The sequence below is a fragment of the Sphaerodactylus townsendi genome, linkage group LG01 (assembly GCF_021028975.2).
Source record: "Sphaerodactylus townsendi isolate TG3544 linkage group LG01, MPM_Stown_v2.3, whole genome shotgun sequence".
Taxonomy (NCBI): Eukaryota; Metazoa; Chordata; class Lepidosauria; order Squamata; family Sphaerodactylidae; genus Sphaerodactylus; species Sphaerodactylus townsendi.
The window spans coordinates 174,552,972-174,580,456 of NC_059425.1; the positions used below are offsets into that span (position 1 = coordinate 174,552,972).

Consider the following 27,485-nt stretch of genomic DNA (forward strand, 5'->3'; position numbering starts at 1 on the left):
ACCACATCCTGTTGCCCCTGAGAACCTTCTTCAACCACATCCTGTTGCTCCTGAGCTTGGAATTATGGGACTGTTGTGGATAAGAAGTCATGAAGATCACATACTTGCAGTGAGGAAGTGGAATCAGGAAAGATTCCCCCCCCCCCCCCGCCCCCGCCTTTCTTGCAACAGAACACTGGCTGGATAGTTCTCAGAGTTTCTGTCTGATGTCCATTGTGGAAATAAAGCATTCTTTAATATTAGAAGTACCTGGTTTATCTTAGAACTGCATGCACTAACCGTCTGTCTAGTTATTTCCAAAATGTTCAGGAACCGCCTCCTTTGTTCTTCATGCCTTTTAAAACTTAAGGCTAGTGATTTACTGTGAGGCCTTGGAAATGATAGACCATTAAAAATACCTCTGACTATTTCAATAGGGACATCTAAAAACAAAACTGATAAATGTGTCTTCATGTTATACATCGAGGCAAACTCCATCAGCAATAATAAAGGACAGAAAGTCAAGGATTGTGAACTTGGACTACACCATCGGCCATGCATGGAGTTCTCGCTTAGAGATCTTTATGCTGTTCAGGAGATCCAGGCAGAAGAGCGTCTGCTCAAACTCGTCGTCAAGTATGTAAAGGGTATTCATTTTCTTTCAGCTTCATCTTGGTTTCCTACTTCAACATCTGTGTCCATGCGCAAGGATTTTACTAGTAGAGCAGGACCGGTTGGTTAAGCATGAACTTGCAGTTAGAAATAACCGCTGGATTTGTTAGGCATCCCAAATATTTGTGAATGCAACATATCAGAAGCTTTTGTTCAAATGTTAAATGCTAAAACGCAGCAGCTTTGGTATCTGGGATGCACTGCATATTGGTGTGCCTTCATCATGAAAATCAGGCATGTTTCATTGTATTCTCATCCTCTGAAGGGGTGGAAGAGTGTTCTACAATTCCCATCAACCTCTGCTGGCCTGGCTGATGGGAATTGTCGTCCATGAATATCTGAAGCGCCAGAGTTGGACACCCCTGCTGTATAGCATATATTCACTTTCAATGAAGTGTTAACTGCACATTCTTTTCTCTCCGTAGCTCCCTTTGTCCCACTATCTATGGTCACGAGGTAAGTATATGCCAACAAAGACATTCCAGCCCTTGATAACATTGATGGTCGCCATTTTTGTTCAGCATTAGAGTCGTTATGTTGTTAGATATGCTTCCAAAGTCTTCTGGGGGTTAGGCACTGATGGTAGTTGGAGATGTCAGGTGCTTTGAACGGGTTTTTCCTCCCCCTTGCTTTAAATTGAAGCAGCCTGGCCAGGACTCTGGAGCATATATGCAGTTCCTTCTTGTTTACTGGTTTATGTTTCTCCACGAGGAACTATTTCACTTTTGCAAGAGCCAGCATGGTTAAGTAGTTAAGAGCAGGTGGACTCTTGTCTGGAGAACTGGGTTTGAATCCTCATTCCTCCACATCAGTGGCAGAGTCTGATCTGGTGAACTGAGTTTGTTCCCCCGTTCCTACATTTTTGCTGGGTGACCTTGGGCTAGTCCCAGTTCTCTCAGAACTCTCTCAGCCCCACGTACCTCACAAGGTGTCTTTTGTGAGGAGAGGAAGGGAAAGGAGTTTGTCAGCCGCCTTGAGTCTCCTTACAGGAGAGAAAGATGGAACATAAATCCAGATTCTTCTTTATATTTGTGTATTTTATTTTTGTCCCATCTGGAAAATTAATTTTTAAAAAAGATATGTGAACAAATTTGCCTTTGAATAATCTGCCAATGCTAAACAACAGATTCTATTAGTCTGGCTTGAAATTCATCAGAATAAATTACCTTTCAGGAAATATTAAATGTCTCCACTCTTCTGATTTGTGTCTTAATTTACTGCCTGTCTTTGATTTAACAGATAGTGAAAGCTGGTTTAGTGCTGGCATTGTTTGGAGGATGCCAAAAATACGTGGATGACAAAAACAGGATTCCTGTTCGAGGAGACCCACATGTCTTGGTAGTTGGTGATCCAGGATTGGGGAAGAGTCAGATGCTGCAAGTACGCAATTATTACCTCATGCATATGGTCTCTTGAACATACTGTAATCCTTAAAGGTTTTTTTTAAAAGCACTAGCTGCCATATTTCCTCGAATACAAAAATATCACACGTCCTTTTCCCAAGGCGTGTTCTTTTAGTGTAATTGTCGTAGCCTGACCACAAGCCAATAAATGTTTTCCATTTGTTTAGGCTGTATGCAACATTGCTCCTCGCGGAGTGTACGTTTGTGGCAACGCTACAACTTCGTCTGGCCTGACTGTCACTCTGACAAGAGATGGCGCCTCTGGGGATTTTGCTTTGGAAGCTGGGGCCCTCGTACTTGGAGATCAAGGTACGACACAAAGCTGTTAGATTTCTTGGACGCACCAGTTGAGCTAGGCTCATTCCGCACATGCAGAATAATGCACTTTCAAACTGCTTTCAGTGCTCTGAAGCTGTGCGGAATAGCAAAATCCACTTGCAAACAGTTGTGAAAGTGGTTTGAAAACGCATTATTTTGCATGTGCAGAAGGGGCCCTAGTTTCGGTCAATTCATGTAGCAGATGCTATCAGCAGAGTTTAAAGCGGAGTCACTCTGATAAGGTGTGAAGGTCTAGTAATCTTCTTCCACTCACTGCAGCCTCCTACCACACTTGGAAAAGAATACTCTCCACACAAGATATTCTTTCCATAGGAAGGTTTTACTTTAGCAGTTGCAAGGTTACACAAGTCTCTGCTATACAAGTCAATAAGACTATGCAGAACTCTTCAGCAAGAACAAATTTCATCACATACACAGAACTCAACATTCTGAACTTAGACTCAGAACTTAGCATATACCGGTACAATGCTTTGCTTCTTATACATCCAACAAGGATACTTTCCCCCTGCCCCGGCAACAGCCTCTCATTGGTCTAGAGTCACAGTTGAACTCATAAATCATGTTAAAGGTTAACTGTAGCCACTTCTCCCTAGACTGACTGTCTCCGGCCTTTTTGTTGGGCAAACTTCTGCTGACTAGAAAATGAACCTTTTGTGAACCTTTCTTTTATATATCATGACAGATACGATACAGTAAGGCCCTTTCCGCACGGGCCAAAAACAGCGTCCTAGGGATGGCAAAAACGCCGTCCCTAGGGAGCTGTTCGCATAGGAGGTAGTGCTGCATCGCAGCAGCGCTGTCCTCGCTCCCCCCCCCCCCAGCAGCACGAAGCCGCCATTTTCCCACCTCTCTCCAAGAATGAGGTTGTTGAGAAGGGACGGCTTCCCGTCAGCATGGTGTGAATTGCACCGCAGGGAAGCTGCCCCTTTCCCTGTCGCTCCCACTCACCTGCCTCTCCAGCGTCATTCTCCAGGGGTCGGACTCCAGGGGTCGGAGGGCAGCGTGGGCGGATCCCGGCAGCCCTCCAGAACGACGCTGGAGAGGCAGGTGAGTGGGGGAGGGCGACCGAGTGGTGGCTCCGTGCAGAGCCGCCTCTCTGGCGAGGGAGGGAGTTGGGACTGCTCGTGCGAGCAGTCCCCACACCTCCACCGGCATAAATTATGCCTGTGGAGAAGCCCTGCTGCCGCAGTGCGGAAAGGGCCTAATTTTTTTTAAAAGCCTTCCTTCCGAGTGGGTTAGATTCAGCACAAGAAGACTTTGGGACTGCGCAAGGGGACCTTTCCAACTTTCTTCCTGCTTCCAGCAACTATTTCCAGCCTTTGGAAAGTTTGTCTCGCAGGTCCAAAGGCAGCAGCTGGGTGAAATCACTCCCTTCTTCCTCGTCCGTCAGCAGACCTCAACTCATGCAAGAAGCAGGAGGGAGGGATTTTGTCACCTCCCCCCCGCACGCCTGCCCCACCAAGAACCAAACCTTAGGGTGATAGCAGTGCCAAGCACCATGAGCTCTAAGCCAGAATCTCAAATACCCCAAAAGATTATTTGAAAATGTATGAATGTAAAACTACAAAAATGCAAACTGAAAATAACAGTAGAATGCATCAATGAAGTAGATCAGTAAATGAGATCAAGCATCATTAAACCCTTTCTGGGCTGCAAAAGTGTACCGTGGATGCCGTGTACAGAACTGCTACACAGGGCTAAGTGCACCACCCCAGGTGCTAAACCAGGAACCACTTAAGCATGTGTTGGCCACCTCGGTCAGTTCTGTCAACTTTGATAGCACCAGTTGCACAACTGACAAAGGTTGGCAGGGATGATGACTCCATCCAGTTTTTCTCCAATGGTGTAGTGGTTAAGAGCAGGTGCACTCTAATCTGGAGAACAGGGTTTGATTCCCTGCTCTGTCACTTGAGCTGTGGAGGCTTATCTGGGGAACTAGATTAGCTTGTGCACTCCAACACATGCCAGCTGGGTGACCTAGGGCTAGTCACAGCTCTACAGAGCTCTCTCAGCCCTACCCATCCTCACAGGGTGTTTGTTGTGGGGGGGGGAGGGAAAGGACATTGTAAGCCCCTTTGAGTCTCCTACAGGAGAGAAAGGGGGGTATAAATACAAATTATTATTATTCTTTTCAGGCCATGTGGTTGGTGCAGGTGGGGGCATCTGTTGTAGCACTCGGTATTGCTCGACATCACTGCCTTGAGGGGAAAGAAGAGGGATTTTTATTTAGACCGGTATCTAATGGGGTGTCTCAAATTAGTCAGAACTGTTGAATACCGTGTTTCCCCGAAAGTAAGACAGGGTCTTATATTAATTTTTGCTCCAAAAGATGCGTTAGGGCTTATTTTCAGGGGGTGTCTTATTTTTTTCCATGATTTTGCGCCGCCCCCCCCCCCCCCCAACATGACCAGATCAGCTGCGCAGGGGAATCTGTAACTGGGGCTTATTTTTGGAGTAGGGCTTATATTTCAAGCATCCTCCAAAACCCCCGAAAAATCATTCTAGGTCTTATTTTCGGGGTAGGTCTTATTTTCGGGGAAACAGGGTATGTAAAAGAAATTCTTGGCCACCCCTCTTTCAACTGTTAAACGATGACTCAAATTTAGGAGACAGAAAATACAGATACAAGGAGCTGCTGTGGATGTAATGGGGGTGGATTCTACCCTTGTCCTTTTACTCCGCTGAGCAAAGTTTGATGCCTCCTCCAGCTAAAGTGGCTCTTCCACTGGAGGAAAGCTTGGTGGGTGGATGTTTCTACCCCATTATATCTGATCCTTTTCCTTCAATGCACTCTGCTATCACTGTGATGGTTTAAGAAAGGATTCACCCGCCAATTATTTTCTCTCCCCCCCGTCCCCGCTTGTGAAAATTATTTCCAGGGATTTGTGGAATAGATGAGTTTGACAAGATGGGCAACCAGCATCAAGCCTTGCTGGAAGCTATGGAGCAGCAAAGTATCAGCCTGGCGAAGGCCGGCATCGTTTGTAGCCTGCCAGCTAGGACGTCAATAGTAGCAGCAGCCAATCCAGTTGGAGGCCACTATAACAAGGGCAAAACAGTATCGGAGAATTTGAAGTAAGTATTTTCTACAACGCTACTTGTTTCCAGCAGGATTGAGATGGGTGGCGGTTCTGCGATCGTTCATGCAAAACTGGTTGTTGTGGGTTTTCCGGGCTGTGTGGCCATGGTCTGGTAGAGCTTGTTCCTAACGTGTTGCCTGCATCTGTGACTGGCATCTTCAGAGGTTCAGGGGAGTTACACACTGAGTCCAGACTTCTCTCTGTGATACACCTCTGATGATGCCAGCCACAGATGCAGGCGAAACGTTAGGAACAAGCTCTACCAGACCACGGCCACACAGCCCAGAAAAACCCACAACAGCCAGTTGAATCCGGAAAGCCTTTGTCAATGCATTGTTCATGCAAACATTCAAAGCTTTATGGTAGGAACCTACTTTTGCATCTGTTTGCTTTTAGGGTGGAAATGTATTTTCTGTTTTCTCCAGAATTCACAACATGAATTGTTTTTACTCCTTGTAATGTGTGTGTATGTAGTGCCTTAGTAAAGGCTTGCAAACGTGTGTCGTGGCTTGCTTTGAATAAATTTTGTGCTATCTGATATGCTCTTCCATAGAATAAATACATACTCAACATCCTGCACAGTTATAGACGTTCTGCTTGCTGACTGTTCGTTTTCCCTCCCCCTATTGTAGAATGGGCAGTGCCTTATTGTCCCGGTTTGACTTGGTGTTCATCTTGCTGGACATACCAAACGAAGACCACGACCACTTGCTCTCTGAACACGTCATGGCAATGCGTGCTGGGAAACAGGCGGGGCATAGCAGTGCTGTGGTGACTCGTGGAAGTTCTCAAGATTCACATGTGTCAGTCCTTGAAACCATTCCAGATAAGCCATTATCAGAACGTTTAAAGGTAGTTCAGTCTGTTAAGGTATTTTTTTTAAATAACATTCCCTATCTTCATATGTGAGCGTAGACTGCCTAGATGTGGTTTGCTACAGAAGGACTTTATCATTCTTCTGTATGCAAAAGTGGAAGAAGGTGCTTGGGCATTATTGTTTGTAACTCACACTAAATCCTACTACTGTGTCAGGTCTGTGATGGCGTGAGACCATTAATCTGCACTTCATCATCTTATGCTGCCCTCTTGAATCACTGCTTTCTATATGCTTCAGTTAAACTTCACTTGTGATGCTTCTGAGTGCCACAAATCCTTCCTTTATTTCCTCTGGCCTCCAACTTGTGTGCTCTCACTCATCATGTTCTTACCTTTCCCCCCTTCTTCTGCTCCACTTCACCCTTAGGCTGTTTCTGCACAGCGGCAGGAAACGGCTCTCCACCGGCATCATTCATGCCGGTGGAGCTTCGGGACTGCTCACATGGTAACGTGCAATCAGCCCCAAAGCTGCTGTGACCTGCAAAGGCGGCTCCGCATGGAGCAGGTTGTCCCATTTACTTACCCTCTTCTCTGGACATCTGGAGGGCACTCTGGGGGTTGGAGGACAGTGTGGGCATGTCCCCCTAGCCATCCAGAGCTGCGCAGGGAGAAGAGGTAAGTAAACGGGAAACCGGAGGGGCCAAAAGTGGCGCCTTCACACTGGTGCGCTTTGCACTGCTCCGGCAGGAAGATCCTGCTTTTGAAAAACCTCGCTCAGGGAACAAGGTACAAAAGTGGCGTCTTTGCACCAGTTTGGGGGGGGGGAAGCATGCAAATAGCGCCCCAGGGACGGTGTTTTTACCATCCCTAGGGGGCTGTTTTTTGGCTGTGCAGAAACAGCCTTAGTTTCTTCTGTATGACTATCTATTAATCTTGTGGCAGGCACTGCTGATTCTTGCGAAGTTCTTGACATGCCCTAAATTCCTTTTGTGACTACTGCTTGTTATGTGTAGAAGTATCTGCCTGCAAAAACAAAACAACCTCTGCCCCGCTAGCTGCCTCAAAAGGATACCACAGCTGATGATACTGAAAGCTTCTGGGAAGGCCAGAACAACCAGAATGTGCTACCCGGTGAAGGTCATCTAACAAGGTTTCCAAGAAAGTTTCTGTGCCACAGTGAGGAGAGAAACCAGAGGAAAAAGAGAACTAAACTCTCAGGCTGTTTCTGCACGGGCGGAATACAGTGACCCAGGGAAGCTAAAAACAGCGTCCCTGGGGAGGGGTTCGCACGGCCGCCGCCGCCACATCGCAGCAGCGGTGGCCTCGCAACCCCCGAGCGGCACGAAGCCGCTGTTTCTGAACCTCGCTCCCTGCAAACGGCAGCGGCTGGAAGGCGCCATTCCACCCCCTTTCCTGAACGCCTACCTTGTCTCCTGGCTTCCGGCTTGTCGCAGAGGCCAGGGGACACGCCCCCCTGGCCTGCGACTCCAGAGCCGTCGCTCCAGACTGCGGGGGCGTGTCCCCTGGCTTCTGCGACGAGCTGGAAGCTAAATTCAGAGTAAGCGGTCGATAACAAACGCCCTGTGGGAATTTCGCCGCCTTCTACCGCTCCCTCCTGGGACCGTCCACGTGAACGGTCCCAGGGGGGTGCGTCGGCTTGATTTATGCCGACGCACCCCCGCACCGTTGCGGTGCGGAAAGGGCCTCTGTTTCATTCAGAAAGCCCTGAAGAGTTATGTCTTGCCCAAGGAGAATAAATTCTCTGCTGCTCTTCAAATGTTTCTCATCATGGAGAAGAAGTGTGCACACACGCTTCCTGCACATGTAGGCATAATGCTGATGAACCACCAATCTCATAAAGGCAGTGCGCACATGCATGTTCCCTTCTTGGTTCATTTTCTGAATTTACAGAGTGTGCTCAAGGCTGAACTGGAATTCCTTAAGATCTAAATTATAATTATCAATCTTAGGTCGTTCCTGGAGAAAATTTTGACCCAATTCCACACCAACTGTTAAGGAAGTATGTTGGCTACGCTCGACAATATGTTCATCCCAGACTGTCTCCAGAAGCTGCTCAGGTTCTGCAGGATTTCTACCTGGAGCTTCGACGGCAAAGCCAAAGAGCAGACGGGATGCCTCTCACGACAAGGCAGCTCGAGTCCCTGATACGTCTTACAGAGGTATGCTTTCATTTCATTTCACTTTCTTACCATAACTTTTGTGCATATTTCTGCCTGTGTGAAAAAGATAGTGGAGTGATTCTTGTATATCCGTCTCTCAAAGAGTTTGTTCATTAAACCTTTTGGGTGAACCTGGATCAAATGTGAATTTCCTGGTTTCTTGTGGCTGCAGGGGGGAAAAAACGTGTCTTGCCATTTCAGGGGCAACAACTTACCTTTGGTCATCTTCTTAAAACCCTTTTAATTGAATATTTCCTGTGTGTATATAAAATATCACTCTATCCCTCGGGTGAAATTTTTTGTCAACTTCATCCTTAGATTGGCTTTTATCTAGCCAATCAAGCATTTTACCAATTAGTACTATACTCTTTTATGTCCTCAGAAGTATTTTGTATCAGGGCCTAGTTTCAGAGTATATGCCTTGCACTAAATCGAACAGTTGATCCATCTAACCCCATGTTGTCAGATCTAGCGTTGTTTCTCCGAGGTCTCTCACAGAAAGAAACTCCCAACTCTGAGATAATCAGGGACTGACCTTGGGACCTCTTCACACTCACATCCAAGCTGTGAATAAAATAGTGTGTAAGACTTCAGGGGGCACCTAAAGTGAAATCCCACTTTGACAACCACGTGGCTTATTTATAATGAATCCAGTACACATGAACACATGAAGCTGCCTTATATGAAATCAGACCATTGGTTCACCAAGGTCAGTATTGCTTACTCAAACTGGCAGTGGCCCTCTAAGGTCTCGGCTGGAGCTCCTTCACATCACCTGTCACCTGGAAGAACTGGGGATTGACCCTGAGATGGTCTGGAGTTCAAGCAGGTGCTCTACCACTGAGCCATGGCACCTTCTTAGAAAGCTGTAATTGTTGAGAGCAGCAGTGGCGTAGTGGCTAAGAGCAGGTGCACTCTAATCTGGAGGACCGGCTTTGATTCCCTGCTCTGCCACTTAAGCTGTGGAGGCTTATCTGGGGAACTAGATTAGCTTGTGCACTCCCAACACATGCCAGGTGGGTGACGTTGGGCTAGTCACAGTTCTTTAGAGCTCTCTCAGCCCCACCAACTTCACAGGGTGTTTGTTGGGGGGAGGGAGGGAAAGGAGATTTAAACCTCTTTGAGTTTCCTTACAAGAGAGAAAGGGGGTTATAAATCCAAACTCCTCCTCCTCCTCCTCCTCCTCCTCCTCCTCTTCTTCTTCTTCTTGATTGAGTGTAGTTTACCAGTCTGAGTTGATGGAGTCCTTTACTCTGTCATAAACTTTAGAAGAGCTTCCTGAAACATGCCTGTATTCAAACTGAGGTGCGAGTATGCTAAATATGAACGTTGCAATGCGATTTTGTGTGCAAATAAAGATTTTTGGCATTTGAAAATGTGGATAAACTCTTCTCACCTAAAGCTCTTCAGCTGTTATTATACAAGAGCTTAGCAATTCTATGACATGAAGTATTAATTTTTCATTTAAGGCCCGATCGAGGTTGGAATTAAGGGAAAAAGCCACCAAAGAAGATGCTGAAGATGTTGTAGAAATAATGAAATACAGGTATGTACACTAAGGTGCATGCACATCTAGCTGCCCTAAAATTATAGGAAAAAAGCAGAACTGCTAGACTAAGATCGTTTAGTAGTCAGTCATTTAATCTGATGCTATCCAATGATCCAACACATCTTGATTTCCTTAATAATATACGATCTCAATGCTCAATCCCAAATGACCTTCTAGGGCCACCAGGAGACAATTCCCAGTTGTATAAATTTGATGCCTTGATAAATAGAGCACTAATCTTGAAATCGCCAACTATTCCATGGTTTAAATTATTCAAAAGTGATCATCTCAGAGCTGCCTATTTCAATCAGTGCGGCCTTCGCATTTTTATGCTTTCAGTGGCTGTATTGGCTAGACGCTATGGTCAAACACCCAAAAGCCATTGCTTTTGTATCTGTAGATCTCCAACGCTGGATAACCTACTCCGTTATATAATTGTCTGTTGTATGTGGAACCCAGGGCTACATTTCTTGCCGGAATGGTTTCTGTTTTAAGTATCCACTCTAACGATAAGAGACTAATATTTCTGTTATCAGATTGCAATGAGTATATTTCTCATAAAATGTCCCTGTGTGCCCTGGCAGCAAAGAGAATTGGTCCAATGTGGTTGCTAAGAGAGCTTAGGTTGCTAAGTTTTTTAGATCTGATTATGTTGATGGTTATGTTTTACTGGTAAATTGTGGTGTATTTTGTCTAATATTGCAGTATATTTAGGTAATGTTCTATTTTTTAAATTATCTATATTCATAATGTTTTGAGATACCTGTTGATGTACGACTACATACAAATAAATGCATTCACATTCACACTAGACAAAATGTGGTTGGGGTAAAACTGAAACTTGATAGAGCTCCGATAGGTATCTGGAACGCTATGTGCCCTCCTCACTCACTTTGGTGAACTGCTCACATTGCCAGAGGATTGTTTTTATTTATTTTATTTACTCCACATTATGTACATGTGGAGCTCCACAAGATTAGAATGAGTGTCTGTCTTGAATAGTTTGATCTGTGTTTGTCATGCAGACAAATTCATTATTAGCTAGTAAAGATGGTGGGCCAAGTGTGATGAGGGGTTGGGTCAAAAGTTTTGTTCTAATAATGGTGGAGCCTTTGTGTAGTACAAGGAATCTTCTATCAGTGGGACACATTTCACCACTAAAGGAAGGACGATGAACTAATAAGTACCATGGACAAGTGCTGCTCATATTTGTTCCTTAAACACTTAGCATCAACGAATAGTCAATATTTCTTAAAGATCTTCTTGCAGCATTATAATTTACAGATTAATGTCAGCCAAAGAGTCCAAGGGAGGATTACTGCTTAGAAGCTTTTGTTTAAATAGTAATTGACAGTGTAAACTGTTGTTGATTTGTGTGTGTCTATATTTTTTGCTGTCTCCAGCATGTTAGGAACCTACTCAGATGAGTTTGGAAGATTGGACTTTGAACGTTCTCAGCATGGTTCTGGTATGAGCAACAGATCACAAGCAAAGAGATTTGTTTCTACCCTCAACGGCATTGCAGAAAGAACCTACAACAATGTCTTTGAGTTTCAGCAGCTCCGGCAAGTTGCAAAGGAGGCAAACATAAAAGTAAGTTGGAAACTAAAAATATGAGTTTGGCAGGGATGAATTTTTAATATCTGCTTCAGCAAATGTAAAACCGTTGTAGAAGTTAATTAAAAAAACTATTCCATTACTCAATGGGATCCATACATACAGTTCCAGCTGATTGCGAAACACAAATATATGGAAGTTGTTTGCCTTATTCATGTGTCATCTTGCATCAGCACACCAGGCAGTTGCTTCCACAAACATAAACACCAAGAGCTATTTCTACTGGGCTAGAATGTGCCATTGCTTCTTCTTGATTCCCCATCCTTTTAAGTAGCATTTCACAATGCCACAGCACTAATTGCTTTTGGAAATCCTCTGCTGTAATTTTTTTTGAAAGAGCCTTAATATCATATATTTACATTTTATGTATTGCATATTTATTTGTCCACATGTCATAGTTAGTGTGTTTTTCTTCTTCTACCAGGTGGCTGATTTTGAAAACTTTATCGGATCTTTAAACGATCAGGGTTATTTCTTGAAGAAAGGTCCAAGATTATATCAGCTTCAGACTATGTGAGGGAATCTGTCCAGTAGAATACCATGTTGTGTTGTGGTAAGGATGATTACAACTTACAGACAACCAAAATTATTATCTTGGCTGAAATTCAAGATAAATTACTAATTAGTACTTCCTGAAATACTGTTAGCATGTGTTCTAAGTTGCACAATTGTATACTGTGTGTGCAGAAATTATTTGCATGATAAGAGACGGCTGGAAGAATATGTAAGCTCATACATTCCCTCCTTCCTTCTATCGTGGGGCTATTCTCTATTTTCCAGTTCTAGTGTTAACCGTAATTACTTGTCTTGATGGTTAGCATTAATCAGGAAATGCACACCGAAACCACACGTGACTGGGGGAGGACAGAACATAGGGCTTGTTTGTGACCACTTCCTGAAGCAAGCTATTGTTAAAATATCTTGAAACTGAGTCAATAGCAGCAGCTTCTAAATTTTATTTGGTAACATTTTTGAGAAACTAATATAATTTGGTGTTTCAGCATTTTTCATGTTGAGACTGTTTAAAATGGTTTGCTAAATTTGAAAAATGTGTGTTCTGCCTTTTTAAAGAGAAGAAAAAAACAGTCTTGGTATATGTTCAGAGCACTGTGAATAAATGTTTTAGTTGTATAAAACTGCTGTGCCAGCTTTAAGCTACATACAGGGTACAATGTTGGGTTATATAAAATTAAAACAAAAACCTTGCTGAATACCAAATGTTAGCTTTGTGTGTTTATATTTTGCACAGTAACATGGTGTACCCAACTTCTACTTGCATGTGAATAAAGCCCAGGCATCACCTATATAACAAGAGGATTGCTGGGCTTTTTTATAAGACACATGCTTCAAGAAAGCAACAGTAGGTGGTAGTTATACTGCTCTGTATGGTAGCATGGTTGGCCTCCCAGTGGACAAGAGATGATCGAACAGTTGCTAACACAAGCAGCACAGAGAGTACTGCATGTGCATGCATTTCTCTGAAGGCAAGTTAACAAATCCTGCAACTGTTTTAAGCAGCTCTGGATGGAATCTAAAACTGTCTCTCCCTGTGCACATCTTCCTGAGGCAAGCGAAAGAAATTCTCTACAGGTTCCAAATGCCTTGAATATGAATATCTAAGGACATATACTCATGAGGGCTGCAATCATTTAAAATGTTCACACACACCTTTTCTCCCAGTAGGAATCAAAATGGCTTGAGCCTCGAGGCCTTTTTTCTTCTGTTGGTAATCCATTTTGCTCCTTGTATTTACATTTGATACAGCTGGAGGGTCAAGCTACAACACTTTTGGATTGAGCTGTGCTATCTCATCTACAAAACAAAAAACAGGTAGTACAATTTAAGGGACACCTGCTCTGTGTACAGAGCCCAGCAAACTCGAAACAATAACTCTCCTGTTAGAAAACTTTTGACATTTGGAATCCATTTCTGATTGCAACATGTGCGATTCCTAAAAATGTGATTTTTTTTTTCAGGCTGTGGTGTTTATAGTAGATAATTCCCCTTTTATCCTCTCAGTCTGGCCCTTTCCGCTTACATAGCGGTCGTCCAGTGCACCCTGGGACCATTAGCGGTGGATGGTCCGGGAGAAGCGACGAGGCTGATGGTGCAGCCGTCCCTGAAAGCTTACCTCGTCCCCTGGCCTCCGGCTCGTCCCAGAGGCCAGGGGACCTTCCACAGGCTGGAGGCGAGCAGCTCTAGAGTGCATGAGCAGGGGGGGGGGGCTTGTCCCCTGGCCGAGCGAGGCAGGCGGGAAGCCAGGAGAGGCGAGGTAAGCTTTCCAGGGATGGTGCTGAGGGGCGTGTAAGCGCCTTCCAGCTGCAATGCTTGCGTTACGCACGGCATTTAGCGTTTGGGAAAGCTTTCACTGTTTCCGGAACAGCGGCTTCGTGCCATTGGGGGGGAGCGAGGGTGGCGCTGCTGCATTGCGAACAGCTCCCTAGGGACGGCGTTTTTGCCGTCCCTAGGGCGCTGTTTTTGGCCCGTGCGGAAAGGGCCTGTGCTCTAAAGAAATTTATTTTAGCATAACAGAGGGTTTAGAACTGTGGGGTGGTCTAGCTGCATTATCAGCTAGGCTTTTATGTATCTCTTAAACTGGGCCAAACAATACTAATGTAATAGCTAGAGAGCCAGCGGGGTCTCATGGAAGCTTGCTGGATTGACATGGGACCAGTCACAACCACTCTAGTCTACTTCACAGCAAAGTTGTAAAGATAAAAAGGAGAATGATGCAAGCTGTTTTAGCTCCTCACTGGGGAGAAAGGTGAAATATATTTATGTCTGCCTCTGGTAAAATATCTTTGATACTTTAAATGATTCTTATAAAATTAAGTTGTCTGTGAAGACCAGATATGTCTGCTTAATCACACATTTTGTGTTTCCTGTGAATCATCCCCCATGCATCTTTTTATCCTGCTTTATTCACCCTGAACATCAATTCAGCAGATTATGGGAAAAAAGCAAAAGTTGGATCTGTGTGGATTCTCTAGTTTTTCATTAAAAAAAACAGAACATCCCCAAATTCAGTATCAAATCACAAGTCTTAGCCAGGGACACAGACTGAACCATACAAAACACAAGTCCAGTACTTGAAGAGCCTGTGTGGTGTAGAGGTTAAGAGTGTCAGACCAGATATGGGAGATGCAGGTCTGAACACCCACTTGTGTCATGGAAACCTGCTGAGTCACCAGTCACCCGCTCTCAGCCTAACCTATCTCGCAGGGTTGTTGGGAGAATAAGATGGAGAGGAAAATGATGTAGGCTGCTTTGAGTCCTTGCTGGGGAGGAAGGCAGGATGTAAACGAAGTGAATAAGTTTCACGGTATTGCAGTTGCGCAGATCTAACTTTAATCCAGTCCCCTGCTTTATGAATGAGCCAGTGTGAAGTGGTTAAGAGCAGTGGACTTTAATATGGAGAACTGGGTTTGATTCCCCACTCCAACACCAGTGGTGGACTCTCACCTGGTGAACTGGATTTGTTTCCTCCCACACGTGACGCCTGCTGGGCTAGTCACAGTTCTTTCAGAACTCTGACCTCACAAGGTGGGCAGATGAAAAGAAAGGTGTTTGTAAGATGCTTTCAGACAGGAGAGAAAGGTGAAGTATAAATCCAAACTCTTCTTCACTGGTGATTACTATTCTGCTCATTAATTCATCGCTGATGTGACACTAGTGCGCTGACATGACACTAGCGCATTATCAGCTCTCCAAAAGAGAATGGACCTAGGATATAAGCGGCAGTAACATCCACACAAACAAAAAATGCACCCCCTCCTTGTCAACTGCCTTCCTACACTTGTTTCCCACACCTGTCTACCTCTTGGCTAGCAAGGTGAGCGAGGAGGAGCCCGTCTTTGTTGGCCATGTGAGAGTGTCTCCCCCCTCCTGACCCACCACCAAAAGCCCTTCAATGCGGAAAAAAATAGCTACTTCCCTCCCCAAAAAGGCTCTGTTGGGGCGGGGGGCTCATCAGCCCCATAAATTAAGGGGTTGGGGGGAAATAGCTGGGAGGCGTGCCGCCGTAAAGCAAAGAAGCGACGTCGTAAAGGCCACGCACGCTCCGCGCGGTGTCCGGCCAAGGTAGTCGGCGGGCGGCTGAGTTGAATGGAGGAGGCGGGGTGGCGGCCACCGGCGCTGGGGGAGCGGGCGAAGAAGAGGAGGGGCCTGAGGCCTGCACCCCTTCCTCAAGGCCTCCTCTAGCGGGCAAGGAGGCCGTCCGCCTCCGCCGCACCGAGTCATGCTGACTGCGGCTTGGTTGGGCCGCGGCGCCGCTTGCGGGTGGAGGGTCCTGAGGAGCGCCAGCCTGGGGAGGCCCCTCGCGGCCACCGTAGCGGCCAGAATAGTCGGTGCGCGCCGCAGCAACAGCAGCGCTGGAGCGTCGCTCGCGGCCTCCTCCTTGACTGGCCTCGCGGCGCCCTCCGCCCCTTCCCCCTCCCCACGCCGAGCCCACCGGTCGTTATTGCGCGTGCGCAAACCCAAGTCGGAGCTGTTCGTGGCCTCTACCTCAGCCGGCGGCGTCGCCTCTCTCGGAGCGGGACAGCCGAGGCGGTCCCGCAGCAGTGATGAAGGAACCCCTCGGGACGCTGGGAGAGCGGAGCGACAAGGATATGCTGAACTGGTAGGGGGGGGGGGATTAGTGGTGGCAACCTGTGGCCGTAGCGACAGGTGGGGGTCACGTGACGATGGGACGCCCCTTGACTGGCTACCTTTCTACGAGCAGGGGTTTGGTTTACAGAGAGCCAAGCAGGAGCCTTCCTTTTTATTTATTTATTTATTTATACATACATACATACATACATACATACATACATACATACCCACCCAAAGTGGCTTACGTTGTTCTTCTCTCCTCCATTTCATCCTCACAGCAACCCTGTTATGGTGGTGGCGAACCTATGGCACTCCAGATGTTCATGGACTACAATTCCCATCAGCCCCTGCCAGCATGGCCAATTGGGAATTATGGGAATTGTAGTCCATGAACATCTGGAGTGCATAGGTTCGCCACCACGGGCTGGGCTAAGGTCATCCAGTAAATCTCTATGGCACAATTGAGGATTGGATCTTGGATGCGCCAGATACTATTCCAGCTGGCTTTCTTGTGGCGCCTTAAAGTCCCTGCGGCGTTTCATTTTAGTGTCAGCTTTAGCACAATGTCTGTTTTAGTGAAAATAATTCCCACTCGTATTCTCACATCTAAAAAAGCCCACAAAGGCTTTATGTTGAAGCGGAACTTTTTTGGCCTTTAAGATGCCTGTTTGTTTTTGATGCAACAGACTTTTGTGGGTTCTTCTATGCAGTTATGAATAGTGAGAATTGGCCTTTCCTATGTAAATAACCTGCTGTGGTTAACCGGAAGGATGACTTTTCCTTGGGAACTAGCCTGCCACAAGCATATATTAATTTGGGATTCTTTTCATAGATAAGCAAGAATGCTCTCGCATCATATTGACGACCAGAGACCAGCTATCCAGCTGTGTTTGACACTGCTTTCCTCAGATTGTCAATAGCTGGGGAAGTTAGATACTTGCTTTGCAATCCGGCACACATCCATCATCTGTTCAACCCACACTGAAAGAGCTGATGTCACGCTTTGAAAAGTTTTCCTTTAGCTTTTCTGTCCTCTGTCTCTACATTTTGTTTTGTTTTTTAAATCTTTGAAGTAGGAACATCCAGAAGGTCTTCAGAATGACTTAACTATTACTTCCATGATGCTGTTTGTAAAAACAGATGCCCTTTTAATCTATTTTCGTTTGAAGGGTTAGCCAGCTGCAGTGTCATATCCATGTACTGAGATTTGGTTAATGTCAACTGAATAGAGAGATGTGCTTTGCTTGGTTTAAGTGTAACTTCATCAGTGGCTTATGCTGTAAAGTTCTGCCTAGCGGTTTCGTTACAAGTGGCCACATACAGGGATGGCAGCACGTGAGCAGCTGTTTTATAATGTATGCAGTGGTAGGATTCAGCAGGTTCACATGACTTTGGCAGAACTGGTTGTTAAAATGGTGCTTGTAAACAATCAGTTGTTAAATTATTTGAATCTCACCACCGGAACTGGTTGTTAAATTATTTTAATCCCACCACTGAATTTATACATATGGCTTTGCCTCTTATGATGCAGTGTGAGATCAAGTCGTGACTTGAATATGTGTGATGGAGCCTGTTACAGATAGAATTTTTCGCCTTGCGTGCATTGTGTTTCAGTGGTGTCAAGTTCATGCACTTCAGCTGTCGATCATCCAAGGATGTTTAGTCTCATGAAAAGACTTTATCTTCAGCAAGGGGCATTTGAGTAGACCTTGGATTGAGAGGTCAGCAGGTCAGTCAGAGACAGACAAGATGCTGCTCTGTGCAGCCCATCATCAGATGCATCAGAATTGTTCTGTTCCCCCCCCCCCCCCCAAAAAAAATCAGGTGCTTTGTACTTGGCCAGAACAGAGCGTAAGACCCGCAGACAAATAAGTAACAGTTCAAAAACGGTTGAATAATACTGAAAGTTTCGGACTCTGACTCCTCCCATGAAGTCTATTTAATAAAGAATACTTGCAATGCTGGAAATATTTGGAGATTGTTTGAAGAACTTTCAGACACCAACTCTTTCCTTAACTGCCTTAACTTTTTCCTTAACTGCTCTGTGCTGCTTGTACTGTTTCTGAGATCTCCCGGTGTCCTCTACTTGGACTGTTTCCTTGCAATTCTGTTGAAACTGGATTACTTAAAATATCATGGGTCTTTTACACCTTAAAGGACTGAGATAGTGTTGTCTCTAGCCTTCTCCAGACACCTGAACTAAAACAAACTGTAAAACAGGAACTGTAAACTAATGAGTATGCTATAGTGTTTTGCCTCCAGAGGGCTTCTTAAAGGGACAGGGTCTAAGCCAGGGGTAGGGAACCTTTAACACTCAAAGAGCCATTTGGACCCGTTTTCCATGGGAAAAGAAAACACTTGGAGCCGCAAATAATTTTTGACATTTAAAATAAAGATAACACTGTATATATTGGGTTTTTTTACCTTTTACTCCTCGCTTTATTCTGAGAAGCTGGATGGCTGTCCGCCTTTGCCTGCAGGGCGAGCAAGATGGGGCCAGCGGCTCAGACTCTTCGCCTCACGGCTTGCCGCCTCAGCTCGGGCCCAACGGGATACAGGCGCAGGGTGGGGAAGCCCAAGGGCATCGCCCAGCTTCAGCTGTAAGCAGTTGGTGCACTCCACCCTGCCACCTTTGTATGCAAGCAAGGATGGGGTTAGCCGCTCGCCTTCCATGGAGTCAAGCGCAAGGGCAGGCAGAAGAGTCAAGACGTGGCTCTCGAGCCACAGGTCTCTCTACCCCTGGCCTGGGTCTGCAGAGTGCAAGGGAACTGTACTCAAAAATTTGGACCCGTTTCCATGGGGAAAACACTTGGAGCCGCAAATAATTTTTGACATTTAAAATAAAAGGTCTTACTGTATATATTGGGTTTTGCAGCACCTCGCTCATTCTAGAGAAGCGCCTTGGACCTTCGCCTTGCTGCCTGCAGAGGCGGAAACAAGAGGCCAGCAGCTCCCAGCCTCGCCGGCTGCGGAGAGCGCCCGCCCGCTCAGGACAGAAGCGAGAGAGGGAAGCCAGCGGCCGCAGCCCAGCCAGCTGCAAACAGGTTGGAGTGCACCACCCTGCTGCCTGCAGGGCGCAAGGGAATGGGGCCAATGGCTTGACTCATGGAGCCCATAGTGCAAGAGCAGAAAGAGCACTTGCTCGACTCTCGAGCCACAGGTTCCCTACCCCTGGTCTAAGCGATTCCTAGAATCAAATTACGCAAGAGAAAGCATACCAAAAAACTCACAGGGTCTAACAGAGTGCTATTCAAAAGGCAACTAAACCCATTCTAACTAAGGGTACAACTGAGGCTTAAGTAAGGAAAATAGTGAGGGTGTCTCTGGGGGCATGACATGAATCTCATTCACAATTTTAATATAATTATTTTCATATCCTATTTTTTCTCTTTTCCTTTAACTAACAGAATACCATGGTACTTTACACATTTTCCTTGTGAAATGCTTCAGTGTCAGTAGAAATTGCAGTCTTTACTTAGTACATATTCTCCTGCTCTTTCTCATTTTTTCCTCTTTACTGTCCTTCCAACAACCATGCAAAGTAGGTTAGTCTGAGAAAGTAGCTGGTCCAAAGTCACCCAGCAAACTTCCATGACAAAGTGGGGATTTGAACCTAGATTTCTGAGACCCATAGACCACATCAGCTTTCCATGGGGTATTGCAGAGGGTGCAGTTTCATTACACCTAAAACTGTCTTGGGTTCCTGGGACCCCATTTTTGGTTCTTTATTGTTTTCTAGAAACTTAGTTCATTCTTGAATTCTTGGACTGCAAAGCAACTGCGAAATTTTTCTTTTTGTAACCAGCACAAACCAACTAAAACCGTTGAGCTTCTTAGACTGAAGTATCTCTGCATAAGGTTGTACTGACAGACTTACTTGAAATGCCTGCTGCTGTTGTTTCCTCAGTATGAAAACCCCTGGACGGTCCCTAATTTCCTTTCAATGGCGAGGATTGGTCTCGCACCAGTTTTGGGATACTTGATTGTTGAAGAAGATTTCAATATTGCATTGGGCGTATTTGCTCTAGCCGGCATCACTGATTTGGTAAGTCTTATGTTACAACATGTTTTTTTTTAAAGACTCACCTTTACATCTTCCATAGGCAAGAATAGAAATATGCCACAAAGATCATGCGACAAAGATCATGTGCATAGCAATTCTGCCAGCACACGGGGCCGACCAGGCTCTAGAGGCCAACTAAGGTCAGCCCCACCTTCCAGAACAACCCCACGGGGTAGCGTGGGAGTGCCAGTGCAGAGCTGGGTGGCGCAACCAGGTGTCCCAGGGCCCTGTAGCATCCAGGCACCAGTGGAATTGTCATTCCACTGGGGTAAGTGCCTCAGGGAGGGCAAATACGCTGGTCTAAGCTTGCGCTGCTTCCAGAGGGGGATTTCCCCCCCCCCCGCCCCCTTGGCTGTTCGTGTATGAAAAGCCCTGTTGTGTATGTATTTGCATAGCTACAATTTATTGATATCTGGTTGGATTCCCAGTGTTTCTGTTCTCATTATTACTGTATACATTGCGCAGTTAGAAGAAAAGTGTGCACAATGCCAAATTGTGTAATGAACTGAAACCGTTTTCTTCTAAGAGCCAGGATCCAAGGTATGGTGCAACTAAAGAAAGGGGCGGAAAGGGGTGGTTTAGCTGCTGTTCTTGATGCCACATTCCAGGCCTCTGTTGAAATTGAGCAGACTTTTCCAGAACAGTTAACTGAATGAATTCCACGGGGAATACTCAACATTTGGGAATGCCTAAAACAACTCTTTGGATCCTGACCAAATTTTTAGAAGTGAACAGTAGCATTCCTTTTTTTTCTCTCAGTTGGATGGCTTTATTGCACGGAACTGGATCAACCAAAAATCTGCATTGGGGAGCGCCTTAGACCCTCTGGCTGATAAAGTACTGATCAGCGTCTTGTACATTAGCCTCACTTACGCAGATCTTATTCCAGGTAAGAAAATAGCCATCCTTCAAATGGCAGTGGTTACGAATGATTGAATGAGGGGGAACTTTCTTGTTTCTAGATTTTGGGTGATTCGACCTCAGGGTTAGGCTCATCACTTAAGTTCCCTGTAAACTGCGTGCGTGTGAAGGTAAGGGGTCGCCTGACAAGGGGAGCTCTCCTGGGTGGCTCAGTTTTGCACAGCTTTTTTGAACTGATGCGGAGCACCAGAGAATGCTTAGAGGAGAATGCAAGCATGGCGTGGTATGGTGATTAGACTGGTGAGTTTTGTTCCGAGAGACCTGTATTCAGAGCCCCTCTCTGCTGTGGAAGCTCGCCCTGTGATTTCAGCCAGTCATGTTCTTTCTGCCTAACCTATCTCAAAGGGTTGTTATTAGTATATAGTCAGGAAGAGATAACCAAGTATGCCACAGAGAGCTATTTGGAGGAGTAGCAGAATGAAAATGGACTAGGTGGCCTAGCAAAATGCGAATCGAACAGAAAATGTAGTTTATATGTAGTCTTGTAATTGAATTAATTACTGCATTCAGTTTCTTCTCTAAGATGATTTAACTAGACCTTTAAAGAGTTTTGAATGACCTGGAAATAGCAAGTGATAATTGGTGTTTGTTAGAATATACAACAAGGTTCACCTCTGCCTGGTTGCTGGATGAATTGCTAGTTAAACAGCATGTGGACTTCAGAATTGATCAGGAGATGTGCACCACTGTTAATAAGAAAGCAGTTAGTATGTACACATCGCATATTACCAGGGTACCAGGCACCGATATAACTTGTGCCTGGAAATGTGATTGGTAAATCAGCTTGAAATCTCCAATTAGTTGTCCGTTTGTCCTTTTATGTCTGTGAGTTTTTTGGTACACTTTCTCTTGTGTAATTTGATTCTAGGAATCACGTTAAAGTTGTGCTTCTATATCGGGTCTGCAACCTACGGCTCTCCAGTGGTTCATGGACTACAATTACCATCAGCCCCTGCCAGCATGGCCAAATGGCAAGGTTGATGGGAATTGTTGTCCATGAACATCTGGAGAGCCGTAGGTTGCAGATCCCTGTTCTATAGCATCCATTGAATACGCAGCAACAGATTTTGTTCTCTGTTCCTGACCCTTATGCACTGTTACAATACGCTTATCCTGTGGATAGCACATGCAGCGCCACTGATTTAGACTGAATGGAAAAGACCAAGTAGACGGTGTGTGTTGTCTTTATGTGTTAATGAATCTAGATGTTGTGCCCAAGTACATTATTATAAGGGTAAAGTTTTAGCTTGCCTTTTTCTCTGCACGCATAGAGTGCAGATATTATATATATTTAAAACAAATTCTTCTTTTTTTTTCTTTTCCAGTTCTCTCGTTACTTCTATGCGATCAGTTGGTTAAGAGTATTACGGCATTAATTGCTGCTGTTTTTTATGTGCGCTACAGAACACTTCCTCCACCAGTAAGTAACAACTTTGTGGTTGAATCCTAAAAACCCCAATTGTAATTTTATGTGTAATAGCAGAATGGCATGAGGTGTGGGGGGGGGGGGGGGGGCAGAGGGGACCAAATGATGCAACCCTGAATCTTCACTGAGGGAGGCTGAAATCTGACGGTGTCTCTGGTTTACTGCTCTTAATAGGGAAATAGGAGGATCCATTCTGCAAGTTGTGTTTCTGCTCATAATTCTCATAAAGCACCCTGAGAACTCCCAGCTGTTCTTAGGAGTTCAGAGGAGCCAGGAAAACAAAATCCCTGCTTTAAAACGATATGCCAACAGTTGAACAATGATAGAAACACCTGCTCTTAAACTCTGTCTTCCTCTTCAAACCCTCCTTTGGTGCTGTTATTATCAGGCAGCTGAGCTGGCATTTTGACTTGCTTTAACAGTGTTGCATATCGTAATGGTACATACGAAAAATTAGTGTTCCCTCCCTGAATGCTTCAGTAGGTTTTCTGGTTTCAATGCGGAGTATCGGGCAAGAAAAGGTTTGCCTCCCATCGACTGTGAGAAGAGTATCATTTTCCAGCATGAGTCCCTTGTTGTTAATGATGTGTTCAGCCAGTTTGAGCTGAGAGCCATATTTTAATGTTCTAAGCTTGTTGTAACCCGCCCAGAGCCCTTCAGGGCGGGATATAAATCCAAAAATAAATAAAGTTTTCTTTCCATTTTCACAGAGAACGCTTAGTAGATATTTCAACCCGTGTTATGCCACTGCTCAGTTAAAGCCGACATTTGTGAGCAAGGTAAGAATAATTGGTGCTTCTTGCAGTTTGTTCGGCGTCATACCCGTGTCATTCTGTTGCGGCGCTGGGAAACTTACAGCAAGTGTGAAATGTGAACTTGGTCCAGCATTATGGTGTCTTTGCCCTCCCTCCAAATCTTGTCATGGGATAAATTTAGAGCATCTGTGCATGGGGATTGTAACAAACTAGTGAAAGACAATGGGCAAGAGACACTGGTGCTGTCATCCCCTATCCTTTGGTACCCTGAATGGTTCTACTAACAAGCCCTGGGGAGAAAATCACAAGGTCCTTTGCTTCCATCCTTCTTCCCCTCTGACCAGGCCATCAGCTACTTTTTTACTCATTGTCTACTAGCAGTTTGTGTCCCAAGGATATTTTGTTCATGTAGGTCCTGTAGGACCACCTTTTTGGGTGGTCAGAGAGACCTATCCAACCCATTTCCTCCTGGGAGGTGTGTATTGTGTCTGCATCTGGTCCCACAGGATGCCACATGTATGGTGCAGTGGACACTAATCTGGAAAACTGGGTTTGATTCCCCACTCTTCCACATGAGCAGCAGACTCTTATCTGGTGAACTGATTTCCCTACCTCTACATTCCTACTGTGGGCTAATCACAGTTTGTTCAGAACTGTCTCGGCCCCACCAACCTCACAAGGTGTCTGTTATGGGGAGAGAAAGGGGAAGAAGTTTGTAAGCTGCTTTGAATCTCCTTGTAGGAGAGAAAGGCCGGGTATAAATTCAGACTTTTCTTCACAATGGGCTGATCTCTTCCTTTTATTTCTTGCGTGTGGGTGGTAGTTGCTTTGAAATTTTTACTCCTAATATTTGGTGGTGAATTAATTGAACTCAAGTTTTCTTGGAGGGAACAAGATTTTGCCAGTTCATCTGGTTGAACTAGCAGAATCCTGGTCCTACCAAGAGAGAGAGAACGAGGAGCTGAGACAGAATGTACAGATTTAAGAGTATGAAGTTGAAAAAGATAAAATGAAATGCTTGAAATTCCTGTTAAGTTTAGTGAACAAAAGGTTAAGCACAAGCATGCGTCTTGTTGACCCTAGTGGGATGTCAAAATGCTTAATGTTGACAGGTTGGTGCCAGGATGGTTATATCTCGTGACCTAGGTTTGTCATTTAATCTTTTATCAGATGAACACTAGCCAGCAGCCTAATCTTAGTGGCAAGGCGTCCATTATTAAGCAGCTCCGCTTCTAAATTACGCGGGATGTTACATACCTTCAAACGTTATGGTATGTAAACATTTAATATTTTTTGTGATACTGTTAATTTGCAAGAGAAGTGGGAACCTGGGCAATATATAGATACAAATTTGTATTACAACTCATCCTACAACTAAATTAAACCGGAATATAAAGATGGACTGTAAATAGCGTGAAACTCAGTCGGATGCATATTTACCTGAAAATATGTTCCACTGAATTGAATGGAATATAACCCTAGTGCGAATGGCATATCCATGTACACTGAGTGTAATAGTGAAATTGGTATGGTGTAATGATTGAGCTTTGCAAAAAAATTACCCCTTGGTTCCAGATGCCCATTCAGTGAATTTGCCAGAAGTCTGTGGGCAAGCCATAATCTGGTCTGTAATATGGAAGTAATAAAACAGACCTTTTTACAGGCTTATTGCTGGAAGTACTATCATAATCTAAAGTAGTCTGTGAATACTATGTACAATTGCTAGAAAGGCCACAGAGCATATGCTTTGGATGAGTGGAGAAAATACCAGTTCCATGTCCCTGGCCTTTCTAGTTAAACAGGCTTCCTAAAGAGCAGGCTGGAAAAGGCAGAGCTGACGCCAGAGCTGGATGTGGCCAGACTCAGTGGATAACACCAGGCCACATCCCACTGTAGTGTTGCATGACCACACTTTGGGGAGATGTGCTCTCTCACCTTTTCTTATCACACTCCAGTGTTTGTCCCACACATCTTTCACAGAACGCCATATTTTCTACCTTCTTTTCAAAACCAACATTTGAAACCGTGATTTTGAAGAGTTGTCAGTCTGAGTGCAGAAGATCAATCCAAGCCATGGTTTGATTGATTCGACATCCTATATGGAGCAGCAGTGGAGTAGTGGTTAAGAGCAGGTGCACTCTAATCTGGAAGAACCGGGTTTGATTCCCCGCTCTGCCGCTTGAGCTGTGGAGGCTTATCTGGGGAACTCAGATTAGCCTGTTCACTCCCACACACACCAGCTGGGTGACCTGGGGCTAGTCATAGGTTTTCAGAGCTCTCTCAGCCCCACCCACCTCACAGGGTGTTTGTTGGGGTGGGGAGGGCAAGGAGATTGTAAGCCCCTTTGAGTCTCCATATAGGAGAGAAAGGGGGGATATAAATCCAAACTCTTCTCTTCTGTGATGCTGGAATCTGAAAGGGGTTGCAGTGCAGTGACTGGAATCAAAGTACTCTCACCATGTAGCCAAACTACAGTTTGGCATTGCATAAACCGGGCTAATGTGGGTCCGTTTCATGGGCTCATAATTTGGGCTTAGTTCAGGTTTGGCTTGAACTGCCAGATGGCTCAGTTTTCTTAATCACCATTAGTTGCTGCAGCAACAACATATTTTAAGCCCTGCCTTGGAAGCCCCTGACTGGTAGGCCCTTTCTGCACGGGCCAGAATCACCGATTCCAGCCCAGTAAAACATTGTTAGGGGAGGACGCTTCGCACAGGCGGTGCTCCAAAAACAATACAGCGCCACTCTTTCCCTCCCCAAACAATGGGTGAGGTTTTCGGAATATGTCGTCTTCCATCTGGTGCCAAGTGAATGGCAGTGAGTGAAAGCCGGCGTATTCCCTGCGCTGGCCCCAAACGGCTTCTTACCTTGTCCTGGATTCCGTCGCTCTGAGGAGGCCAGGGAACATGCCTCCTGGCCTCCGCCACACGCTGCAAAGGTAATCTTCGGGCCCTTCTTGGCCATGGGGATGTGTCCGTCCTGGCCTCTGGTATATGCTGCTGCTGCTGCCGCTGCCGCTGCCGCTACGCCGCTGCTGCTGCCAGAGTAACAACAACAACGGAACGGCCAGGAGAAGGGGGGCTCATGCCGCAGTAAAAGCGGAGCCTGCTTCCTGCTAGCTGGCGCGAGCCCCGTGGGGCTGTTCAATAGAACAGAATGGCCCCAGGGCTAGCATCGGCATGAATCATGCCGATGCAGTCCCACAAATCTGACTGTGCAGAAAAAGCCGTAGAGATCAGTCGTTCTTTAGGTGTGATTTGCTAAGAAACTTAATACAATTTGTTTTCTCCCTGAAGGTGCATCACAGCTTTCACAACAGCAACATCTGCATACAGTTACTATCATTATGGCCGAAAAACTATTCAGGTGCTAAACAACAAATGAAGTTTTGCAGCACAACTGCTCATGATCTGTTGGGCCTGCTTTGGAACGCCGTTGCCTGCAATGTGTCTGGACTGTGGATGAGAACACTTTTTTAAACCAGTAATTTTGTCTCAGCGAAACCATGTCTTCACCACAGAGCTAATATGAAGTTAATATGAAGCTTTGATCATGCAAATATGCAGAATTTTCAGTGTAATTTTTCAATTTGTTACAAATGAAATATAATTTTGTACGTTAGTGTACTCGAGCAGATGCAGCTGTTAGTGCCTGATGCCACGAGGGTTACTGATTGGTTTTCAAAAGCTGGCAGTTGGTTGTGGAGGGTATGAGGCGAAGTTGTTTCGAGACATAGGGTGTCAAACTCGCGTCGCCTTCCAGGATGTTATAGTGGATTCAGGTTCCTTTATCATCCCCGCCAGCATGATGCGCTCAGTTTCATCATCCCCGCCGCAGGAGATGATGGAACTGGAGTCCATAACATCTGGAGGGCTGCGAAGCTTGACACCTACAGTTTCACACCATTTGGCAGCCATCTGAATCTGAAAGATTTTATCATGGAGCAATTTTGTCACAAGCCGCAAGTAATAACTGAATCTCTGGAATGTGGTGACTTAGTGGATTCCTCCTGAAAGTTCCTGCGAAGGAGTTATCTCTCAATGTACATAAAACGAAGGTGTCCCTGGTTACCAGAAAAATAACCTTTTAGGGAAA

General features: G+C 45.3%; 2 protein-coding genes across 3 annotated transcripts in view; both read left to right on the forward strand.

Annotated features, from left to right (window-relative positions):
* The window catches only part of MCM8 (minichromosome maintenance 8 homologous recombination repair factor), a 31,002-nt gene extending 18,149 nt beyond the window's left edge, over window positions 1-12,853 (forward strand). For both annotated transcript variants that reach the window (XM_048500221.1, XM_048500231.1), the window contains 10 exons: window positions 417-615; window positions 1,077-1,107; window positions 1,891-2,031; window positions 2,222-2,363; window positions 5,273-5,468; window positions 6,106-6,325; window positions 8,260-8,469; window positions 9,939-10,015; window positions 11,422-11,611; window positions 12,060-12,853. In XM_048500221.1, the coding sequence (XP_048356178.1) occupies window positions 417-615; window positions 1,077-1,107; window positions 1,891-2,031; window positions 2,222-2,363; window positions 5,273-5,468; window positions 6,106-6,325; window positions 8,260-8,469; window positions 9,939-10,015; window positions 11,422-11,611; window positions 12,060-12,152 (1,499 nt within the window). In that variant the 3' untranslated portion in view covers window positions 12,153-12,853. The remainder of the gene's footprint in view (window positions 1-416; window positions 616-1,076; window positions 1,108-1,890; window positions 2,032-2,221; window positions 2,364-5,272; window positions 5,469-6,105; window positions 6,326-8,259; window positions 8,470-9,938; window positions 10,016-11,421; window positions 11,612-12,059) is intronic.
* Window positions 12,854-15,710: 2,857 nt separating this feature from the next.
* CRLS1 (cardiolipin synthase 1) lies at window positions 15,711-27,152 on the forward strand. The gene is given in 8 exon segments (XM_048500265.1): window positions 15,711-16,253; window positions 20,133-20,270; window positions 21,048-21,177; window positions 22,535-22,629; window positions 23,346-23,439; window positions 24,612-24,631; window positions 24,633-24,661; window positions 26,687-27,152. Coding segments are annotated over 8 exon segments (975 nt in total). The 5' UTR covers window positions 15,711-15,872; the 3' UTR covers window positions 26,775-27,152.
* The last annotated feature ends 333 nt before the right edge of the window (window positions 27,153-27,485 follow it).